At 41.7% G+C, this 21,541-nt stretch overlaps 1 protein-coding gene across 7 annotated transcripts in view; it reads right to left on the bottom strand.

The window, feature by feature from the left end:
- Positions 1-21,541, bottom strand: part of wdr19 (WD repeat domain 19) — a 164,002-nt gene that overhangs the window by 79,568 nt on the left and 62,893 nt on the right. For 6 of the 7 annotated variants that reach the window (XR_011960181.1, XM_072567762.1, XM_072567791.1 and 3 more), the window contains 4 exons: positions 11,034-11,075; positions 6,716-6,838; positions 4,332-4,481; positions 3,633-3,780 (listed from right to left, as the gene is read on the bottom strand). Coding sequence is in view for 6 of the 7 variants with exons in the window: in XM_072567762.1 (XP_072423863.1) it covers positions 3,633-3,780; positions 4,332-4,481; positions 6,716-6,838; positions 11,034-11,075 (463 nt within the window). In the remaining variant the exon portion in view is untranslated. The remainder of the gene's footprint in view (positions 1-3,632; positions 3,781-4,331; positions 4,482-6,715; positions 6,839-11,033; positions 11,076-21,541) is intronic. The other variant, XM_072567781.1, reaches the window with a different exon arrangement.

The following is a 21,541-nucleotide window of genomic DNA, read 5'->3' as shown; positions in this document are numbered from 1 at the left end:
GTGATATTATAGTCCCTCCATCACAAAGTCACAAGTGAGGTTGTTTGCTGGTGATACAATTTGCGGGATGGGACCATTTGCCGCCGCCGATTAGCCACTGCCCTTTCACCGCCAAGGACGCTTAGCCACCGCCCACTGGCCACTGAGGACCATTCGCCACCGCAAGTATTTGCAACTCATTTTTATGTATAAACCAATAAAATGATATTTATTTCACTTTTTAAAAAATCAATATGTACTATGTTGTCGTATAAATAAGGGGGACTGAGAAGTATGAAAGAACAGGTGGGAGGGAAGACAATCAGTCCATATAAATCTTTTCGGTGGCAAATAGTCTCCGGAGGTCAAATGACCCCAGTGAAGAAACGCTGGTGGCGAACCAGCAGTGGCTAATCGGTGGCGGCGAATGTGTCGTGGTGAATCATCACCAACCCACAATTTGAGACTCCTCAGATACTGAAGCATCCATGTTCAAATACAACAAGATCTGGACAACATCCAATTTGAGTTGACAAGTGACAAGTAGCATTCATGGCGTGGAGCTGTTAGTGTTGGACTGGGGTGGACAAATCAGAAGTCACAATGACACCAGGTTATAGTCCAACAGGTTTATTTGAAATCACAAACTTTCAGAGTGTAGCTCCTTCATCAGGTGACTCCAGGTAACCGGACTCACCCTACAAATACAGTAGCTACAAGAGCAAGTCAGAGGTGAGGTATATTGTGGCAAGTAACATTTCCTGACTCCCCAAAGCCTGTCCACATTTAAAAATTACAAGTTATGAGTATGATGGAAAACTCTCTATTTACAAGGAGCTTCACACCATCCAGGACAAATCAGTCCACTTGACTGCCACAACATTCACAAGCACCTACTATCTCCTCCACCGATGCTCCTGGAATTCCATCCCTAAGGCATTAAGTCTACCTACAGCACATGGATTGCACCAGTTCAAGGCAGCTCACTACTAACTTTGTTAAGGCAAGCAAGAAATGCTGACCAGCCAGTGATACCCACATTAAAAAATAGCAACAAAAACCACAATCAGAGAGCCCTTTCCTGATGAAGGGCTTTTGCCTGAAGAGGCAATTCTCCTTCTCCTTGGATGTTGCCTGACCTGCTGTGCTTTTCCAGCACCACACTCTTAATAACAACCAGAGAACAGGCTATTCTCGACTATACAGTGCAATTAGAAAAGAGGAATTGTTATGTGGGCTCCCTTGGGGAAGAGTGACCATAATACTGTAGAATTCTTCACAAAGACGATGAAGTAGATGAATCTGAAACTAGGATCCTATAAAGAGAACTATTAAGATGTGAAGCGTAAATTAAAAAGGATAGAGTAAGGAATCTTACTAAAAGAGTTGATGCTGTCTAAGCAACAATTAATATTGAAAAAATTACAAAATTATCCCTGTCTGGCACACACATTAAAGAGGAAATAGGACAGAACCATTGCTTATAAAATAAACTATGAATAATGGATCCATGGATATTATAGATTATACATCCAAAGAGTAGACAGGGCTATTTTAAAAATCAGCAAATGGGTGCAAATTGTTCGATTATGAGGAGAGAAGAGTAAGATTGCAGAGAAGATAAAAACAGATCATAAAACCTTCTATAAATATATGAAAGGGAAAAAGATTTGTCATGTCAAACGCAGGTCCCTTACAGACAGAAAGTGACGACTGCAGATGCTGGAGACCAGAGTTGAAAAGTGTGGTGCTGGAAAAGCGCAGCAGGCCAGGCAGCACGCTAGGAGCAGGAGAATCGACGTTTTGGGCATAAGCCCTTCTTTAGGATTACTAAAGGTGACAGAAAAGGTAGTAAAAAACACCAATGGCATGCTTGCCTTCATTGCAAGGAGCACTGACTACAAGGAATGACAAGTTATGCTACAGCTTTACATACCTTTAGTTAGGCCACACTTGGAATATTGCATACAGTTCTGGTCACCACAATACCATAAGGATGTGGATGCTTTGGTGAGGGTACAGAAAAGGTTTACCAGGATGTTGCCTGGTACGGGGGATTTTAACAATGAAGAAAGGTTGGATAGACTGGTTTGTTTTCACTGGAATGGAAGTGGTAGAGGGGTGATCTGATAGACATTTTGAATAGGGTAAAACCAAGGATTGCAGATGCTGGAAACCAGAGTCTAGATTAGAGTGGTGCTGGAAAAGCACAGCAGGTCAAGCAGCATTCGAGGAGCAGGAAAATCGACAGTTCGGGCAAAAGCCCTTCATCAGGAATAGAGGAATCCTATTCCAGCACCACTCTAATCTAAACATTTTGAATGCCTGTCTGCCAATTTGGCGTGGATAGAATGGAAAGTAACAGGCTTGGTCCCCCCAAGGTGGAGGGGTCAATTACTAGAGGACACAGGTTCAAGGTGCGCAGTTGGGGGGTTCAAAAGACATGCACATGGCAAGTATTTCACACAAAGGGTGGTGAGTGCCTGGAATGGACTGCTAGAGGAGGTGGTGGATGTAGACATAATAGCAAGATTCAAGAAATACCTGGACAAATACACGAACAGGAAAGCAAAAAAGGGATATGGATCGTATAAACGAAGACATATTTAGTATGGAACAACAAAATGTGTCATTGCAGGCTTGGAGGGCCAAAGGGCCTGTTTCTTGTGCTGTTTTGTTCTTTGCTCACTGTGACCTCCTTAACTGAGATGGATGTTCTGGCTATGGAGTGACTGCAACGAAGGTTGATCAGACTGACTCCTGGATGGTACGACGTACAAGGAGAGAGTGAATTGGTTAAGACTATATTCACTGGAGTTTAGATGAATGAGGGAGAATCTCATAGAAACCTACTAAATTCTATCGTGTTTAGATAGGATATTGGGGAAGGATGCTCCTTATGACTAGGGAAACCAGATGAGGTGTCACAGTTTAAGGATATGGGGTAAGAACCTAGGTGAGGAGAAATTTCTTCACCCAGAGACTGTTGACCCTGTGGAATTCTCTATCACAAAGTCATTGAGGCCAAAATGTCAAATGTTTTCCAGAGGAGTTTTATATAGTCATTAGGACTAAAAGGATCAAAGGGTATGGTGAGAAAGCAGGAACTGAGCGGGATGATCAACCATGATCATATTGAATGGCAGACAGGCCTCGAGGTGGAATGGCCTACTCCTACTGCTATTTTCTATGTTTCTATTATTTTCTCATTGCTATCATTCACCTTCTCCCTGCTCTTCCAATCACAAACTGCTTCCCTGCTGCTTTTGCCACACACAGAATATTGTTATCCTCTCTGTGACAAAAGTGGTAGGCAAGCAGCTTGTGATTAGAGGTGCAGTTCCTCACAGATTCTGACTGCTTCAGTAAATTTTCTCTAATTAGTCGCTTGGCAACGTGGTCACTTTCAAGTTGCCAATTTGCTCCCTCCCCAAACTTGTGTATTTTAAGTATTGGTAGTTCAGGAATAAGACCTTGCCTCATGGCAAAACAGATCTAAAGCCAAACAACTCAGTCCTGCTCTTATGTTCATATCAACAAATTACTGGTTTCATTAAACTTTCTTAGGTTTCCTACATGCTTTTATTCCTAACAATAAAGGAAGATAACAGAAGTGTAGCATAACTTGTTTCATGCAGCTACAATTATGCTACCTTGAATCGTATCCTTGTGAAAAACGTAGGTATAGACTTTGTCATCATCATAAGCAATAAAGACTCCTTTATCCATTGTAAAGTGTTCCCAGAGAATGCTTCTAACAGTGGTGGGAAAGTTCGGGATCTCATATATAGTATCGTTCACCTTTAACAGAAGAGTACAATGAAATTCAAAAAGTTATTCAAGTATAAATACACATATTCATATGAACAAAAAAATTTGGAGGCCTTTGAAAATTACAGTAACCTGCACTCTAAATACAAATATTAAAGCCCACTCAAAATACCAAACAAAGAAATGTGGCAAACTAAACATATATATGGTGGATAAATAATCAATAATATTTTAACTTTATTTGATAATTACTATCGTCAGTAATGAATGAACAAATGAATTTGTCACGTGCATTTTACAGTGAATACAGGCAAAATATAATGAAAAGCTTCAAATATCGCCACAATTTGGTGACATCTTAAATAGTTTAAGAATAAAAAAGATATAACTGAAAGACACTCTATTTTCTTTCCACCGCCTCTGCCATGAGTCCTGAGCTAACTCACCAATGACACCCGCGCCATTGCTGCCTGATCTGCCACTAACCCCCTCATCCCACCGCAGATATGAAATAGGAAATGAGAACTAAAGCATAGTATGATAGTGGCACAATGCCTGATGACTCTGAAAACATTACTTACAGGGCAGTAGACAAGCCCATCGCTCTTGTCATCAATGAATGCCATTCTAGTCCCGCTGGGATCTGGAAAAACTTTACGGATACTGACTGAATGGCGATACTCATTCACATACTGCCAGTCCTCAATATAGAAATATTGGATGATCCCAGTCTAAACAAGAAAGCCATATAAATATTGTTAATCTTTTCAACATAATCATATAAAAGTATCCGAGAAGTTAAGTTGCAAGGTACAAAAATACACTATCCAAGATTATGACGAAGTATAATGGTGTGGGTACCAGGTGTGAGAAGTATTCCTGATTTTCTTTGAGTACTTCTAGTTAGGGCTATTTATGTTGCATGTAAACATGAGAGTGCATGCACCTCGTGATATTTTCCAGGGTGAGGTAGGAGAGGGTGAAACAGTGGGTGAGAAAGATAGTGTTGACCTGCCATTTGCCAACAAGCACCATCAGCAATTTTTTCTTTAAAGTCTGCCTCCTTTTTTAATGGAGCTGATGTTACAAAATAGAATTGAGATTTTGGGGATTGTAACTGCCATGGAATCATGGTGGGTGATGGGTTGATCAATGTCATCTGTACCATGTCTTCATGAAACTGCCAACAGGGCAAAGTAAAACACTCATAAGGAGAAAGTGAGGACTGCAGATGCTGGACCCTCCAACCACAAGGGATGAACTCAGATTTCTCCAATTTCCTCATTTCCCCTCCCCCCACCTTGTCTCAGTCCCAAACCTCGAACTCAGCACCACCTTCCTAACCTGCAATCTTCTTCCTGACCTCTCCGCCCCCACCCCCACTCCGGCCTATCACCCTCACCTTAACCTCCTTCCACCTATCGCATTTCCAACGCTCCTCCCTAAAGTCCCTCCTCCCTACCTTTTATCTTAGCCTGCTTGGCACACTTTCCTCATTCCTGAAGAAGGGCTCATGCCCGAAACGTCGATTCTCCTGCTCCTTGGATGCTACCTGACCTGCTGCGCTTTTCTAGCGACACATTTTCAGCTAAAACACTCATAATCCTGGCTACTACCTCCTAAAATCCTACCTCCACTAGGCTTCTTGCCCAAATTCCATCCTTGGAGCAGGCCTGGGACAGAGAATATTTGATCACCTAGATCTCTATTGCTAACTATCCAGTGTGACTAAAGGAAAGGGTTTAACTATTCATTTTATAGCTCCTAAATACATAATGAGTATTGCAAGACATCGGATCCACTATACCTTATATACACTCCTCTTAACTGAAGCATTTTGTAGAACTTCAGCTGGACACCTTAGTAGACATTAGCTCTGCTCCTTTGTTGTCATGCAAGCCAGGTTATTTCTGGCATTCAGAGGGGATTGATCAGAATACAGGAGAGGAAAGGTTTTGTGAGGACAACTGCATAGGAGGACATGAGGGAACTGCAAAAATATTGCAGCAAATGAAGAATCAAATATGATCTAGCTCAGGTTTAGAAAGCGACGGAGAGATTTTTTTTAAACCAAGGATGGACATAGAAGGAACCACTGGTAAGGGATTCGATGATGTAAGGTTGAAAAGAGATGGACAAAGATGGCCTTGTCTTTTGACCATGGGCAAAAGGTGGTCACAAAAATGTGAGAAACATCATACAACAACTGACTCTTTGCATGCAACCAGGGACTCTTCCAGTTTCCTTTTTAACTATATGATGCCAACAAGATTCTAATTAGGGATCAATGGAAGAATAAAATCAGAAAAATGCGACTGATTCAAATTTCAATGCAGTGTGTCCCAGATTAAAGAACAGAGTAGTATAGAAGGAAGCCATTTCATCCAACAAATCTGCACCATGCTTTCTGCCTCCACCAGGAGATCTTTTTTGTGTCTAATTTGTTTGCTGTTCCTTTGATCATTTGTTTACTGGTAATTTGCCTCTAGAAGACCTTTACATTCCTTCCCATGTTAGCCCCAAATCTATTCGCATTCTATGTCCTTACCTTTTATTTTCACTTTTCCAATATACATTTTATGTTCAGCGGATACTCTTCAGTATTACTTTGCTGACATCTGTACCTAGCCTGTATTTACATAATGCCCTCTTTAAAGGCTACATTTCTGCCATCCAGTCTTTTGACTCCAATTTATCTAGGTCACATCACTCCTCAATTTTCTGAAATCAGAAGGTTGTGGTCCAATTTCCACTTCAGAGACTTGAGCACAAAAATCCAGGCAGATATTCTGGCACAGTACTGAGGGAATGCTACACTGTTGGAGTTGTCACTTATGGATGAGACATTAAATCAACCTCTAATCAATCTCTTCTAGGCAAGTTATTTTCTACCCCCTAAATTGTGGTGACCTACAAATTTGCGAAATAACACATCAGCTTCTCTACCGTTTAATATGGCACTTACATCTGTTCCATAGACTAAGAAATCAGCAGTAAGTGCGTGGCACGTAACTCGGTATTTGTCATCATGTCCTGGAAAAAGACGAGTTTCCCTTTCCTCCTGAGCTTCAATGCCTTCCATTTCAATCTGTAACCAAGACAGCAAGGGTCACAACCTTCTCAATGTCAAATAAACCAAATATTCATTTACTACAAGAATGCAGAATTTCAATTTGAATAAATTGAAATCACCCTCCAACATTAAAATGAAGAAAAGTACAACATCACATATATACCATAATTCTCAAATTTATTGTATGATAATAGGAGTTTAGAACAGCATAGCACCCCAATAAAAGGGGCAACACAGCTGAAATAATTTTTTGGCATTCTAAAATATACCAGTTCTGACGATCTAGAAGCCGAGTGCTCATATCCTGAGATAACAAGGATACTTTATTAAAAAAAACTACACATGGGAATGGGCCAAATTATACAGTGATTAATGTTTTTCTGCCTTAAAGGCCACTGCACCCACAGTCCATGCATATTATTCTGACTTTCCTCTTCTCCTGTCCCACTGCCTTGATTCCCCACTGTCAGAAACACTAAGTTCCTACTCATACTGTCCTTGAGAAAAAAAATTGAATAATTCTATTCATCATTGTCTAACCCATATTAGTCCTCTTCAATAAATATTGATGCAGCACCCCAATAAAACGTGTCAACACACCTGAATTAATTCTTGTCATTCTAAAATACACCAATTCCAATGATCTAGAAGCTGTGTGCTCATATCCAGAAGTTACAAGGACACTTTATTAAAAAAAAGGTATGGGAACAGGCCAAATTATACTCCATCTAACCCGAGCTGGTCAATATTTGTGAGTTCATGTCATTACCCAAGGCTTTGACAGGGCTTTCTTCCTGGAAATTGAACAAAGTCCACAATAAACCTGAAAGATCTTCAATCACAGTAATGGCTTTTAATTCTGGGGTCTTCTGATCAGTATAAAAAGAGCAACTAAAAGGACTTTGGAACAAACATTAATTTTCAGGAACATCAGATACACTTCTTCTGAAAAGTTCTCAGAAAAGGATTCATTTGTCTCACAGGAAAATGAGTGCAACATTCAAACCTTGCTTGTACATGAAATTAATGTTTTTACCTGCTCCAGTCATAAATAATGCAATAGGCTTGGATGCTTTACACCACAGATACAGAATGTTCATCAAGCACAATGTACTAATTGTAAACTGATTTTTACCAATAGAGGGTAACCAGGTGTTATTTTTCAAAATGTCCAAAAGCTGATAATAGCAAGCGAACAATCCTTATCTATCATGCAGTGTTTTAGACATCTTCCATTTATTAGTTTTGAATTGTTTTCTCCTTATGTCCAGGACAGTGAGCCCCCTTTTGTTGCCATGCATATTAATGATATGAATGAGAATATAGGAGGCATGGTTAATAAGTTTGTGGATTATACCAAAATTAGTGGCATAGGAGACAGTGAAGAAGATTTTCTAAGATTTCAAAGGGATCTTAATCAAATGGATCAATGGGCTGAAAAATGGCAGACGGAGTTCAATCTGGATTGATGTGAGCTATTGCATTTTGGTACAACAAACAAGGGTAGGGCCTATACAATGAATGATAGGGCCTCCAGTAGTGTTGTAGAACAGAGGGTCCTTGGGGTTGAGGTACACAATTCTTTGAAGTTTGCATCACATATAGACAGGATGGGTAAAAAGGTGTTTGGTACTCTTGCCTTCATTGCTCAGTCTTTTGAGTACAGGAGTTGAAAAGTTATGTTGAGGTTGTACAGGACATTGGTGAGGTCTCTTCTGGAATACTGTGTCTAGTTCTGGTTACCTAGTTATAGAAAGGATAGAGTTATAAAGAAAGGCTGGATAGGCTGGGCCTATTTTCACTGCAGCATAGGAGGTTGAGAGGCGACCTTATGAAATTTATAAAATCACGAGGTGTATAGAGTTAATGGTAGTTGTCTTTTCCCTAGGATGGGGGATTTCAAGTTTATGGAGAGCATTTTTAAGGTGAGAAGAGAGCTATTTAAAAAAGACATGAGGGACAACATTTTTACACAGAGGGTGGTTCATGTGTGGAATGAACTTCCTGAGGAAATGGTGGATGTGGGTAAAATTACAATATTTAAAAGACATTTGGATAATTACATGAATAGGAAAAGTTTGGAGAGATATTGGCTGGGAGCAGGCAGGTAGAGCTAGTTTAGTTTGGGATTAAGTTTAGTATGGACTGATTGGACCGAAGAGTGTGTTTCCATGCTATATGACAATTTTGATTAGTAGGTTCAGAAATGTAATTTTTAAAAATTAACGCAAAGTTCTTAGTACATCTAATTCTAAGCCTACATTTGAAAATTTGCTATGGGCAGGAAAAAAGCAGCCCTGAACTGTCCACCAACTGCTGGCTTGCATTAAACCATAAGAATTAGGAGCAAAATCAGGCCATTTGGCTATCGCCTCTGCTATTCAACAAGATCATGGCTGATCTGATGATCTTCAGTTCCACTTTACTGCCTTATTCCCATAACCCTTGATTTCCGTAATGATAGAAAAATTGTCTATCTCAATAACAGAATATATGCTTACTAAGCAAATCATCAAGAATAAAGTGCATAAATTCAAAACAGAAAATATATAAAATGAAGTATAATCAATAATGACCATGAAATTGAATAGGCACATGTTTCTTCTGCAAAAGAGGCAATGGATTTCTAATGTGTGTCTGATGACAAGAGGACAAACTGAATTATAGGATTGGACTTCATTTGATGGAATAGATGAGCTTCCAACACTATTTGGGCATCCAGTGATAGTTCACAAGTTGGGGTTTGGTGAAATGCAGTTAGACCCAGTCTCTGAGGGAAGGCGAACCCTGGTTATCACAGGAACAACAAATGTAAATTTTTTCTTACCAGTACTTCAGTGGTACCCAACAGTACCTTTAAGGATCTGTACTACTATTAAACAATTCAATCAGGGTCATATAACTGATGTTAGGGTGCAAGATGGTCAGATGGACACCTCGGACGCAAAAAAAAATGCCTGTACTCAATTTGGTAGCCAATACAATACTATGGAGATCAGAAATTAATCTTAACATTTATATTGCTCTTATCTAATATGTTCAATTCTCCAACTCATCCATCTGTACTCTCTCACAACTAGTCCAAGTTCAGCTTCAATTCATTGCTCCATTGTGAGCATATGGTAATGAGAGCCACAGAAATGACATCAGCCAAACTCAGTTTTGTTATTTCAATTTTCATGTAGCAGCATACAACGTAGAATTTAAAGAATGCAGAATTTAGATACTGAAAGAAGCTCAGTACTACCTTTCACTTTCAAATAGGTATGTCCATAATGAGAATGAGTAAATACATTTTAAAACCTGTTACTTCAACATGTGTAATTCATGCCTTTACTGATCTATTATAGAAACAAGAACACAGGAGACTATTCAACCCATTACCTTTACCAGTGCTAGGTCTTCAACTGAAGGTAATACTCATTGCACTGTTTGCATGCCTTTTTGAATATCTCCTTTTAAAAACGTAATCATTTAATATGCTATAATCTCTGCCATAACAGTTAACTTTGTAAAGCATTCAATAAACTTGCATGGAAAAAAAATCACTTAGTTAAATCTTCATCCACTGGAACTAATTTTATATATTTACCATGTTAAAAACATTTCTTAATTCTGAAGTCCTCTATTTGTTTCACAGTTAATGTTCAGTGTCTAAGTGGAGAATCCAACATGCCATAGATCAGAGGAAAATGTCATGTGATTCATTTTAGCCAGCGGTACGCACGAGTGATATGGTATGGCCATCATATTATCTGGCTTGGAAATTTCAGAGGAAGGAATGAGGAGTGTTGTATTAAAATTATTAGGAAACTGGGACAAAATAATTTTGACAGAAAATTTTGTGAAAATAGTTATATGGTAATGGCCTTGAAATTATACCGTATACTAACAACATACTCTTGTCAATGCATTCACCTGAAATTTCTTTGTTATTTCAGAGGAATTAATTAAAAGAAATTGATTAATACCTGGTCTAAAATAGTAAACAAACACATTTTAGACAAATGAAGTAATTTGTATGGTATGCTCCTACAGTGCAATGATTAGAATAATCATTGTAATATTTTTTCTTACTGATTTTATCTCAAATGCATTAAATAAAAACATGCAATAACTCAGTTGGACAAATATCACCTTTAAACTAAAATAATACTTATTGACTTGCTGATTCCAATAAACTGTGCTTTCTGAACAACTTGCATTATACCTGCTGAGTAACTGGGAGCATAAAATCGATGTTGGAACTGATCTACAAATGAAAAAAACAAAATTATTAGGCTTTAGTGTCAGTCAGAATGTATTACAGGGAACTTGGACTAAAATCATTGGTGAGGTTAAGCCTAACTATAGCATTGTATATAAATCATAAATGTAAAGCTTTTTCAGTTTTAAATTAGTCTCTTGCACCATTAACTGATGGTGTAGTAGGATCAGTGTTGCCACTGCAGTCTTTCTGTACTTACGTTGGACTGGTTGACTTTGTAAAATAACATAGTGCTGAACGTTCTGTCCCTCTGATCTCAACAATCGACTAATGAAATCAGATAACAGTCAATAACATTGCCTGCCCAAGAGACAGCAGTTCCACTTTTCTGAGGGACATTACTGGGTTGGAGGCATTATTTTGTTAAAATTAAAATTCATTTTAATTTAGTACTTGAATCAAAACTAAATTCTGACGACATGTTTAATGTCTAGCACATTAATTTCATCATTGAGATCAAAATGTATGTTAAAATGTATGTTTTTTGCGTGAAAAAGTCCTAACTTCATGAAAAGATTCAATTAAAGACAGATGCAAATTTACACCAATGCTTTCATGATAAAGAGGCTGTCAGTGAATTGTTTAGGCATGTAGACAGGAGTTTTGAGCTTTCATTAAGTATTAGTTTCTCATTTCTCTGGTTTACTAACAAGCAGCAGAGCAAGTTGTCTTTCATTTATCACTCCAGGAGGTTACTGCAAACAGGTTCGAAAACCACAGTTGAATTCAAAGCAATTATAACTACCAAAAATAAAACTAAACAAGTAAAGAAACAAAAGTATTGAACTTTTATATTGGTTAAAAAAAGAGAAACACGGGGCCAAAGCTTTTCAATTTAAATGTTTTGATTGTTTGAAATTTGACATTCTTGCTTTTGTAATGACTATTGCAAGATGAAAATCTTTGGTAACATATGGATTCAGGACAAAAGTTGGTCATTTGGCCCCTTGAGCCTGCACTATCTTTCAATAAGATCGTAGCTGATCTATTTGCATTTCAAAATGCTCATCCCCATCTATGCCTAATAACCTGTGAGTCGCTGATTTAACAAGAATCTACCTAAATCTGCTTTGAAAATATTCAATGATCCTGCCTCCATCACCTTCCGAAGTAGCATGTACCAAATTCTAAGAAACCTCCTCTCATCACTGTTCTAAAAGCACATCCTTTAATTTCCAAATAATGACCCAGAGTTCCAGACTCAGCCATGAGAGGAAACATTATCTCCATGTCCACTTTGTCAAGACTAACTAGGATTTTATACACTTCAATCACAGCCCTCACTGTTCTAAATTTCAGTGATAACAAGACCAGTGTTCTAATCTTTTCTCATAAGACAATCCACTCAGTCCAGCTATCAATCCAGTAAATTTTCTTTACATTACCACCAATGCATGTCTCTCTTGGCTGTGTTCACAACTCTCGCTGTAGTTTCTTGCAATCTTGGGAACAGTGATTGCCATGTCACGTTGTGATGAATCCAGATAAGATGCTTTCTATGGTGCATCTTTAAAATTTGTTAAGAGTCAGTGTGGACATGCTGAATTTCCTTAGCATCCTGAGAAAGTAGAGGCATTATTGTGCTTTCTTGACCGACATGGGTAGACCAGGACAGAATTTTTGTGATCATCACTCCCAGGAACTTGACACTGTGGATCATCTCCACCTCAGCACCATTGATGCAGACAGGGACACGATATCCACTCCGCTTCGTGAAGCGAATGACCAGCTCTTTCGTTTTACTGACATGGAGGGAGAGATTGCTGCCTTTACACCATGCTACTAAGCTGTCCATCTATTTCCTGTATTCTATCTCAATCTTGTTAAGGATCCGACCTACAACAGTGTCGTCAGCAAACTTGTAAATGAAGCTGGGGTGGAATTTGGCTACACAGTCATGTGTGTTTAAGGAGTCCAGTTGGGGGCTGAGTACACAACCTTGTGGAGCATCAGTGTTTAAGATTATCATGGAGCAGGCACTGCTACCTGTTCTTACTGATTGTAATCTGTGGGTGAGGTTGAGAATCCAGTTACAGAAGGGAAAGTCAAGACCTAGGTCTCCAAATTTGGAGATGAATTTGTTAGGAATTATGGTGTTGAGGATCTAACTGTGGTCAATACATAGGAGCCTGATGTAGGAATCCTTGTTCTCCAGATGTTCCAGAGATGAGTAGGAATTGAAAAGTGTGGCACTGGAAAAAGCACAGCAGGTCAGGTGGCATCCGTGGAGCTGGGGAGTTGATGTTTCGGGCATAAACTTTTCATCAGGTATTCAGAGGGGGAAGGGGGCTGAGAGACAACTAGGGGAGTTGGCCTGGGGCTGAAGGGGAAGGTAGGTGGGATGGTGATAAGTAGTTGCAGATAGGAGGTGATTGTGAAAGTCAGTGGGAAGAGTGGAGAGGATGGGTGGGAAGGAAGATGGACAGATGGGTCACGTCAAGAGGGTGGTGCTGAGTTGGAGGTTGAATCTGGGATGAAGTGGAGGTGGAGAGATTTGGAAACTGGTGAAGACAATGCTGATGCCGTGTGGTTGCAAGGTCCCGAGGTGGGAGATGAGGTGTTCTTCTTCCAGTTGGTGGGTGGCTTTGATTCGGTGGTGGAGGCCGCCCAGGACTTGCATGTCTTTAGGGGGTGTGAGGGGGCGTTGAAGTGGTTGGCCACTAGGACTGTTTGGTGCATGCAGACTAGAGATGTTCCCTGAACTGCTCCTTCACATCTCATAGAACGCAGAACAGTACAGCACAGTACAGGCCATTTGGCTCTCGATATTGTGCCAGCCTTTTATCTAAGATCAGACTAACCTACATACACTTCATTGTAATATCTTCCATGTGCTTATCTAAGAGTTGCTTAAAATGTCCCTAATGTATCTGACTCTACTACCACTGCCAGCAATGCATTCCATGCACCCACCATTCTCTATGTAAAGAAGCTACCTCTGTCATCTCCCCTAAACCTTCTTCCAATCACCTTAAAATTATGCCCCCTTGTGATAAACATATCCACCTGAGAAAAAAAAAGTCTCTGGCTATGCCTCTCAGCATCTAGTACACCTCTATCAGGTCACTTCTCATCCTTCTTCCCTCCAATTGGAAAAGCCCAAGCTCTCCCAATCTTTCTTCATAAGACATGTCCTCCAGTCCAGACAGCATTCTGGTAAATCTCTTCTTGCACTCTCTCGAAGACTTCCACATCCCTCTGATAATGAGGCGACCAGAACTGAACACAATATTCCAAGCGTGGTCGAACCAGGGCTCTATAGAGCTGCAGCATAACCTCGCATCTCTTAAACTCAATCTCCCTGCTAATGAAAGCCAATACACTATACGCCTTCTTGACAACCCTATCAACCTGGATGGCAACTTTGAGGGATCAGTGGACATGGATCTCAAGATCTCTGTTCCTCTATACTGCCAAGAATCCTGCCTTTAACCCTGTATTCTGCATTCAAATTCAACCTTGCAAAGTGAATCACTTCGTACTTTTCCAGGTTGAATTCCATCCGTCACTTATCAGCCCAATTCTGCATTCTGTCAATGTCCCGTTGCAACCTACAACAGCCGCCCACACTATCTACCACTACATTAACATTTGTATCATTGGTAAACTTACTAACCCACCCTTCCACTTCCTCACCCAAGTCATTTATAAAAATCACAGAGCATTGGTCACCGAGCTCCATGTTGAATACTTTGTATCTACCACCACCGTCTGTCTCCAATGGGCCAGTTAATTCTGTATTCAGCCAGCCAGATTTCCCTGTATGCCATACCTCCTTACTTTCTGAATTAGCCTACCATGGGGAATCTTATCAGACACCTTGCTAATATCCCTGTACTCCACATCAATTGCTCTACTTCAATGAATTTTGTCACATCCTCAAAGAATTCAATCAGGTTTGTGAGGCATGACCTGCCCCCTCTCAAAGCAATGCTGACTATCTTTAAGCAAACTATAGTTTTCCAAATAATCATAAACCCTTACTCTCAGAATTCTCTCCAATACTTTACCCACCATAGACGTGAGACTGACTGGTCTGTAGTTCCCAGGATCATCCCTATTTCTTTTCTTGAACAAGGAAATAACATTTGCCACCCTCCAACTATCTGGTACTACTCCAGTAGACAGTTAAGATACAATCATCATCACCAAAGGCACATCAATCTCTTCCCTCGCTTCCTGTAATAACCTCAGGTATACCCAGTCTGGCCCTGGAGATTGATCTACCCGTGGGATTTTCAAAATTTCAGTACATCCTCCTTCTTAACATCAACCTGTTCAAACACATCAGTCTTTCATTTTGTCCTCCAAAACATCAAGGTCCTTCTCAGTAGTGAATCCTGAAGTAAAGTATTCATTAAGGACCTCTTCGACCACCAGGCGCAAGTTCCCTCCACTATCCCTGATCGGCTCCAACCTCACCTTGACCATCCTCTTGTTACTCACATAAGTGTAGAATGCCTTAGGGTTTTCCTTAATCCTACCCACTAAAGCTTTTTCATGTCCTTTCTAGCTCTCCTAAGTCCATTCTTCAGTTCCTTCCTGGCTACCTTGTAACTCTGTACAGCCCTGTCTGATCCTTGCCTCCTCAACCTTAAGCAAGGTCCCTTCTTTCTCTTGACTAGATGATCTACATTCCTTGTCACCCAAGGTTCTTTCAAGGACCATCCATTCCTTGCCTCAATGGGACAAACTGTCCAGCATTATAAGCAAGTGCTTCCTCAACAACCTCCACATTTCTGTCAAGCATTTCCCTGAGAACATGTGTTCCAAGTTAGGATGCCTGGTTCCTGCCTAATAGCATTGTACTTCCCCCTCCACCAATCAAACACTTTCCCATATCCCTCTCCATGAGTAAAGGTCTGGGTGTTGTGATCACTATCACCGAATTGCTCTCCCACCGAGAGATCTGACACCTGGCCTGGTTTGTTGCCAAGCACCAAATCTAATATGGCCTCCCCTCTAGTCAGCCTATCTACATATTGAGTCAGGAACCCTTCCTGGACACTCCTGACAAAAACTACTTTATCCAAATTATTTGAACTAAGGAGGTTCCAATCAATATTAGGCAAGTTAAAGTCACCCATGACAATAACCCTATGCACCCTCTCGAAACCTTCCACATCCTTCCTATAACAAGGTGACCAGAACTGAACATAATAGTCAGAGAGTGGTCTAACCACAACTCTATAGAGCTGCAGCATAACCTTATGGCTCTTAAACTCAATCCCTATTAATGAAAGCCAACACAACATAAGCCTTCTTGACAGCCCTATCAACTTTCCTGCACCTTTCAAAAATCAGCCTCCCAATCTGCTTCACCGTGTCTCTGTTGCTATTGGGGGGATCTGCAGAAAACGCTCAACAAAAAGTGGCTCATATCAGCTCCTCATATCTTGACAGTCCTGCTCCCCCTTGGTCATGAACTCTCCCCATATACATCTGGGACACTATCCATGCCCTCCACGACTTCCGATTCTCCAGCTCTCATCACCTCATCTTCACCATGGACATCCAGTCCCTGTACGCCTCCATCCCCCATGATGAAGGCCTAAAAGCACCCTGTTTCTTTCTCTCCCGCTGACCAAAGCAGTACCCCTCCACCAACACTCTCATTCAATTGGCGGAACTGGTCAACTTCAACAACTTCTCCTTCAAATCCTCCCACTTCCTACAGACAAAAGAGGTGGCCAAGAGCACCCGTGTGGGCCCCAACTATGCCTGCCTCCTTGTAGGATACATGGAACAGTCCCTCTTCTGTAGCTACACTGGAATCATTCCCTACCTTTTCTTCCACTACACCGACGATTGTATCAGTACCACTTCATGCTCCCACAAGGCAATTGAACAGTTCATCAACTTCATCAAGACCTTCCACCTTGACCTCATGGTTCACATGGACCACCTCCAACACTTTCCTCCCTTCCTGGATCTCTCAGTCTCCAGTGACCGACACCTATTTCAAACACACCGACTCCCACAGCTACCTTGAATATACCTCTTCCAAAAGCCCCCCTTGTAAAAACGTGATCTCTTACTCCACATCCACCGCATCTGCTCCCAGGAGCAATTTCACTGCAGTACATCCCAAATGTCTTCTTATGTCAAGGATGGGTTAACTCCAGGAAGGGTAAGAGGGGTAGGCAGCTAGTGCAGGAGTTTTTTGTGGATATACCCATTTCAAACAGATATGCTGTTTTGGAAAATGTAGGTGGTGATGGATTTTCAGGGGAATGTATCAAGTTTTGGTATTGAGACTGGCTCTAATGCAACAAGGGGTATGTTGGCTTCCAAAAGATCAGTTGTGTTAGGGGATTCTGTAGTCTGAGATACAGACAGACGTTTCTGTGGCCAGCAGAGAAAAAGCAGAATGGTGTGTTGTTTCCCTGGTGCCAGGATCAAGGATGTCCCAGAGAGGGTGCAGGATGTTCTCATGGGGGAAAAAGGGCCAGCAGGAGGTCATTGTCCACATTGGAACCAATGATATAGGAAGGGAGAAGTTTGAGATTCTGAAGGGAGATTACAAAGAGTTAAGCAGAAATTTACAAAGGAGGTCCTCAAGGGTAGTATAATGTTCCATGATAAAAAATGCTACAGGAAGGATAGAAAGGGAGGCAAGAGAGGAGGGGGAGTGGCATTTTTGATAAGGGAGAGCATTACAGCTGTGCTAAGGGAGGATATTCCCGGAAATGCATCCAGGGAAGTTATTTGGGTGGACCTGAGAAATAAGAAAGGGATGATCACCTTATTGGGATTGTATTATAGACCCCACAGTAGTCAGAAGGAAATTGAGAAACAAACTTGTAAGGAGATCTCAGCTATCTGTAAGAAAAATAGGGTAGCTACGGTTGGGGATTTTAACTTTCCAAACATCGACTGGGATGGCCATAGTGTTAAAGGTTTAGATGGAGAGGAATTTCTTAAGTGCGTACAAGACAATTTTCTGATTCAGTATGTGGATGTACCTACTAGAGAAGGTGCAAACCTTGACCTACTCTTGGGAAATAAGGCAGGACAAGTGACTGAGGTGTCAGCAGAGGAGCACTTTGGGGCCAGCGACCATAATTCTATTTGTTTTAAAATAGTGATGGAAAAGGATAGACCAGATCTAAAAGTTGAAGTTCTAAATTGGAGAAAGGCCAATTTTGACAGTATTAGGCAAGAACTTTCAAAAGCTGATTGGAGGCAGATGTTCGCAGGTAATCAGCTGGAAAATGGGAAGCCTTCAGAAATGAGATAACAAGAATCCAGAGAAAGTATATTCCTGTCAGGGTGAAAGGGAAGGCTGATAGGTATAGGGAATGCTGGATGACTAAAGAAATTGAGGGTTTGGTTAAGAAAAAGAAGGAAGCATATGTCAGGTACAGACAGGATAGATCAGGTTCCCCATGGGAGACTGATTAGCAAGGTTAGATCTCATGGAATACAGGGAGAACTGGCTCAAAGGTAGAAGACAGAGGGTGGTGGTGGAGGGTTGTTTTTCAGACTGGAGGCCTGTGACCATTGGAGTGCCACAAGAATCGGTGCTGGGTCCTCTACTTTTTGTCATTTACATAAACGATTTGGATGCGAGCATAAGAGGTACAGTTAGTAAGTTTGCGGATGACACCAAAATTGGAGGTGTAGTGGACAGCGAAAAGGGTTACCTCAGATTACAACAGGATCAGGACCAGATGGGCCAATGGGCTGAGAAGTGGCAGATGGAGTTTAATTCAGATAAATGCGAGATGCTGCATTTTGGGAAAGCAAATCTTAGCAGGACTTATACACTTAATGGTAAGCCCCTAGGGAGTGTTGCTGAACAAAGAGATCTTGCAGTGCAGGTTCATAACTCCTTGAAAATGGAGTCACAGGTAGTTAGGATAGTGAAGGCGGCGTTTGGTATGCTTTCCTTTATTGGTCAGAGTATTGAGTACAGGAGTTGGGATGTCATATTGCAGCTGTACAGGACATTGGTTAGGCCACTGTTGGAATACTGCGTGCCATTCTGGTCTCCTTCTTATCGGAAAGATGTTGTGAAACTTGAAAGGATTCAGAAAAGACTTACAAGGATGTTGCCAGGGTTGGAGGATTTGAGCTACAGGGAGAGGCTGATAAGGCTGGGGCTGTTTTCCCTGGAGTGTCGGAGGCTGAGAGGTTTACAAAATTATGAGGGGCATGGATAGTCTTTTCCCTGGGGTTGGGAAGTCCAGAACTAGAGGGCATAGGTTTTGGGTGAGAGGGGAAAGATATAAAAGAGACCTAAGGGGCAATTTTTCACGCAGAGGGTGGTACGTGTATGGAATGAGCTGCCAGAGGAAGTGGTGGAGGCTGGTACAATTGCAACATTTAAGAGGCATTTGGATGGGTATATGAATAGGAAGGGTTTGGAGGGATATGGGCCAGGTGCTGGCAGATGGGACTAGATTGGGTTGGGATATCTGGTCGGCATGGATGGGTTGGACCGAAGGGTCTGTTTCCATGCTGTACATCTCTATGACCGCAATTTCCCTTCTCACATGAAGAACAATGCCCTCTATCACATCTCCTCTACTTCTTGCATCTCCGCCCTCGAACCCAACCCTACACCCCCAACTGCAACAAGGATAGAAACCCCCGGTCCTCAATCTCATGAATCTCCAGATACAGCAACATTTCACCACCGACAGTCAGACTCCATCACCAAAATTATATTTCCCTCCACAACCATATTAACATGCCACAGAGACCATTCCCTTCCTGACTCCCTTGTTAGGTCCACGCTCTCCACCAAACCACCCTCTACACCCAGCACCTTCCCCTGCCTGTGCACAATGTGCGAGACCTGCACCCACACTTGCCCCCACACCTCCTTCCAAGGCCCTAAAGGATCATTTCAAATCTGGTAGAGATTTTCCTGCACATCCTCCCATTCGTCTACTGCATCCATTGCTCTCAATGTGGTCTCCTTTACATCAGGGAGCCAGTGCGCCAACTTGCGGAGCAGTTCAGGGAACATCTCTGGTCCGCATGCACCAAACAATCCCACTGTCCTGTGGCCAACTACTTCAACTCCCTCAGGAACATGCAAATCCTGGGCCTCCTCCACCGCCAAATTAAAGCCACCTGCCAAGTAGAGGAAGAATACCTCATCTTCCACCTCAGGACCCTACAACCATATAGCATCGACACTGACTTCACCAAATCTCCACATTCCCCTCCCCATCCCCCATCTCATCCCAGATCCAACCCTCCAAATTGGCACTGCCCTCTTGACCTGACCCATCTGTCTATCTTCCTTCCCACCCATCTGTTCCAACCTCTCCACCGACCTATCACAATCACGTCCTACCCTTCCCCATCTCCGTATTTTTCTCTCAGCCCCCTTCACCCTCCGCATTCCTGATGAAGAGCATATGGCAGAAACATTGACTCTCCTGCTCCTCGGATGCTGCCTGGCCTGCTGCGCTTTCTCCAGCACCATACTTTTCAATTATCTCTCAAGCATCTGCAGTCCTCATTTTCTCCAGGGAGGAGTAGAGCCAGGGAGATGGTGTCTGCCTGTTGTGTAGGTAGGCAAATTGCAAAGGATCAAAGCAATCTGATAGGTTGGATGCGAGCCACGACTAACCTCTCAAAGCACTTCATAATTGTAGAGATCAGAGCCACTGGACAGTAGTCATTGAGGCATACTGCATGATTTTTCTTTGGCACTGGGATGATGGTGGTCTTCTTGAAGCCGGTTGGGACTTCAGATCGAAAAAAGGAGAGGTTAAAGATGTCAGCAAATACTCCTGCTTGCTGTTCCACACAGAATCAGAGTGCATTGCTAGGGACTCCATCTAGACCAGTTGCTTTATGTATGTTCATTCTCAAGAAGGCCTATCTAATGTCTGTGGCAGTGACCGTGGGTACAGGTGCATCTGAGGCTAATGGGACCGGTGATATTGATTCACTGACCTTCTGTTCAAAGCAAGTGTAGAATGCATTGAGCTCATTGTGTAGGAATGCATTGCCGCTCATGATTCTGTTTGATTTTGCTTTGCAGCCTGTAATGTAGTGTAAGCCTTGCCACAAATGATGGGTGTCCATATCATTATTCTGGTTCTCAACCTTGTTTGGTATTGCCTCTTGGTATCTCCGATGGCCTTCCAAAGGCGTACCTGGATTCCCTGCATAGGTCAGGGTTGCCCATCTTGAATGCCTCAAACCTAGACTTCTGCAGTGACTGTATCTCCCGGTTCATCCATGGTTTCCGGTTTGGGAACATTGAGATTAACTTCTTCAGCATGCAGTCTTCGACGCACTAATGAAGTCTGTAGTGGTAGTGGTATACATGTTTACGTTGGCTGCGAAGTTCTTGAATATGGATTAGTCCACTGACACTAAGCAATCCCGTATATGCCCTACCGTTGCCTCAGACTAACATTGCACTACTTTCTGTACTGGGTTCTTATACTTCAATTTCTGCTTGTAAGCCAAGAGTAGAAGCA

The sequence above is a fragment of the Chiloscyllium punctatum genome, chromosome 1 (genome assembly GCF_047496795.1).
Source record: "Chiloscyllium punctatum isolate Juve2018m chromosome 1, sChiPun1.3, whole genome shotgun sequence".
In the NCBI taxonomy this organism is placed as follows: Eukaryota; Metazoa; Chordata; class Chondrichthyes; order Orectolobiformes; family Hemiscylliidae; genus Chiloscyllium; species Chiloscyllium punctatum.
This window is presented reverse-complemented; position numbering and strand designations above follow the sequence as displayed.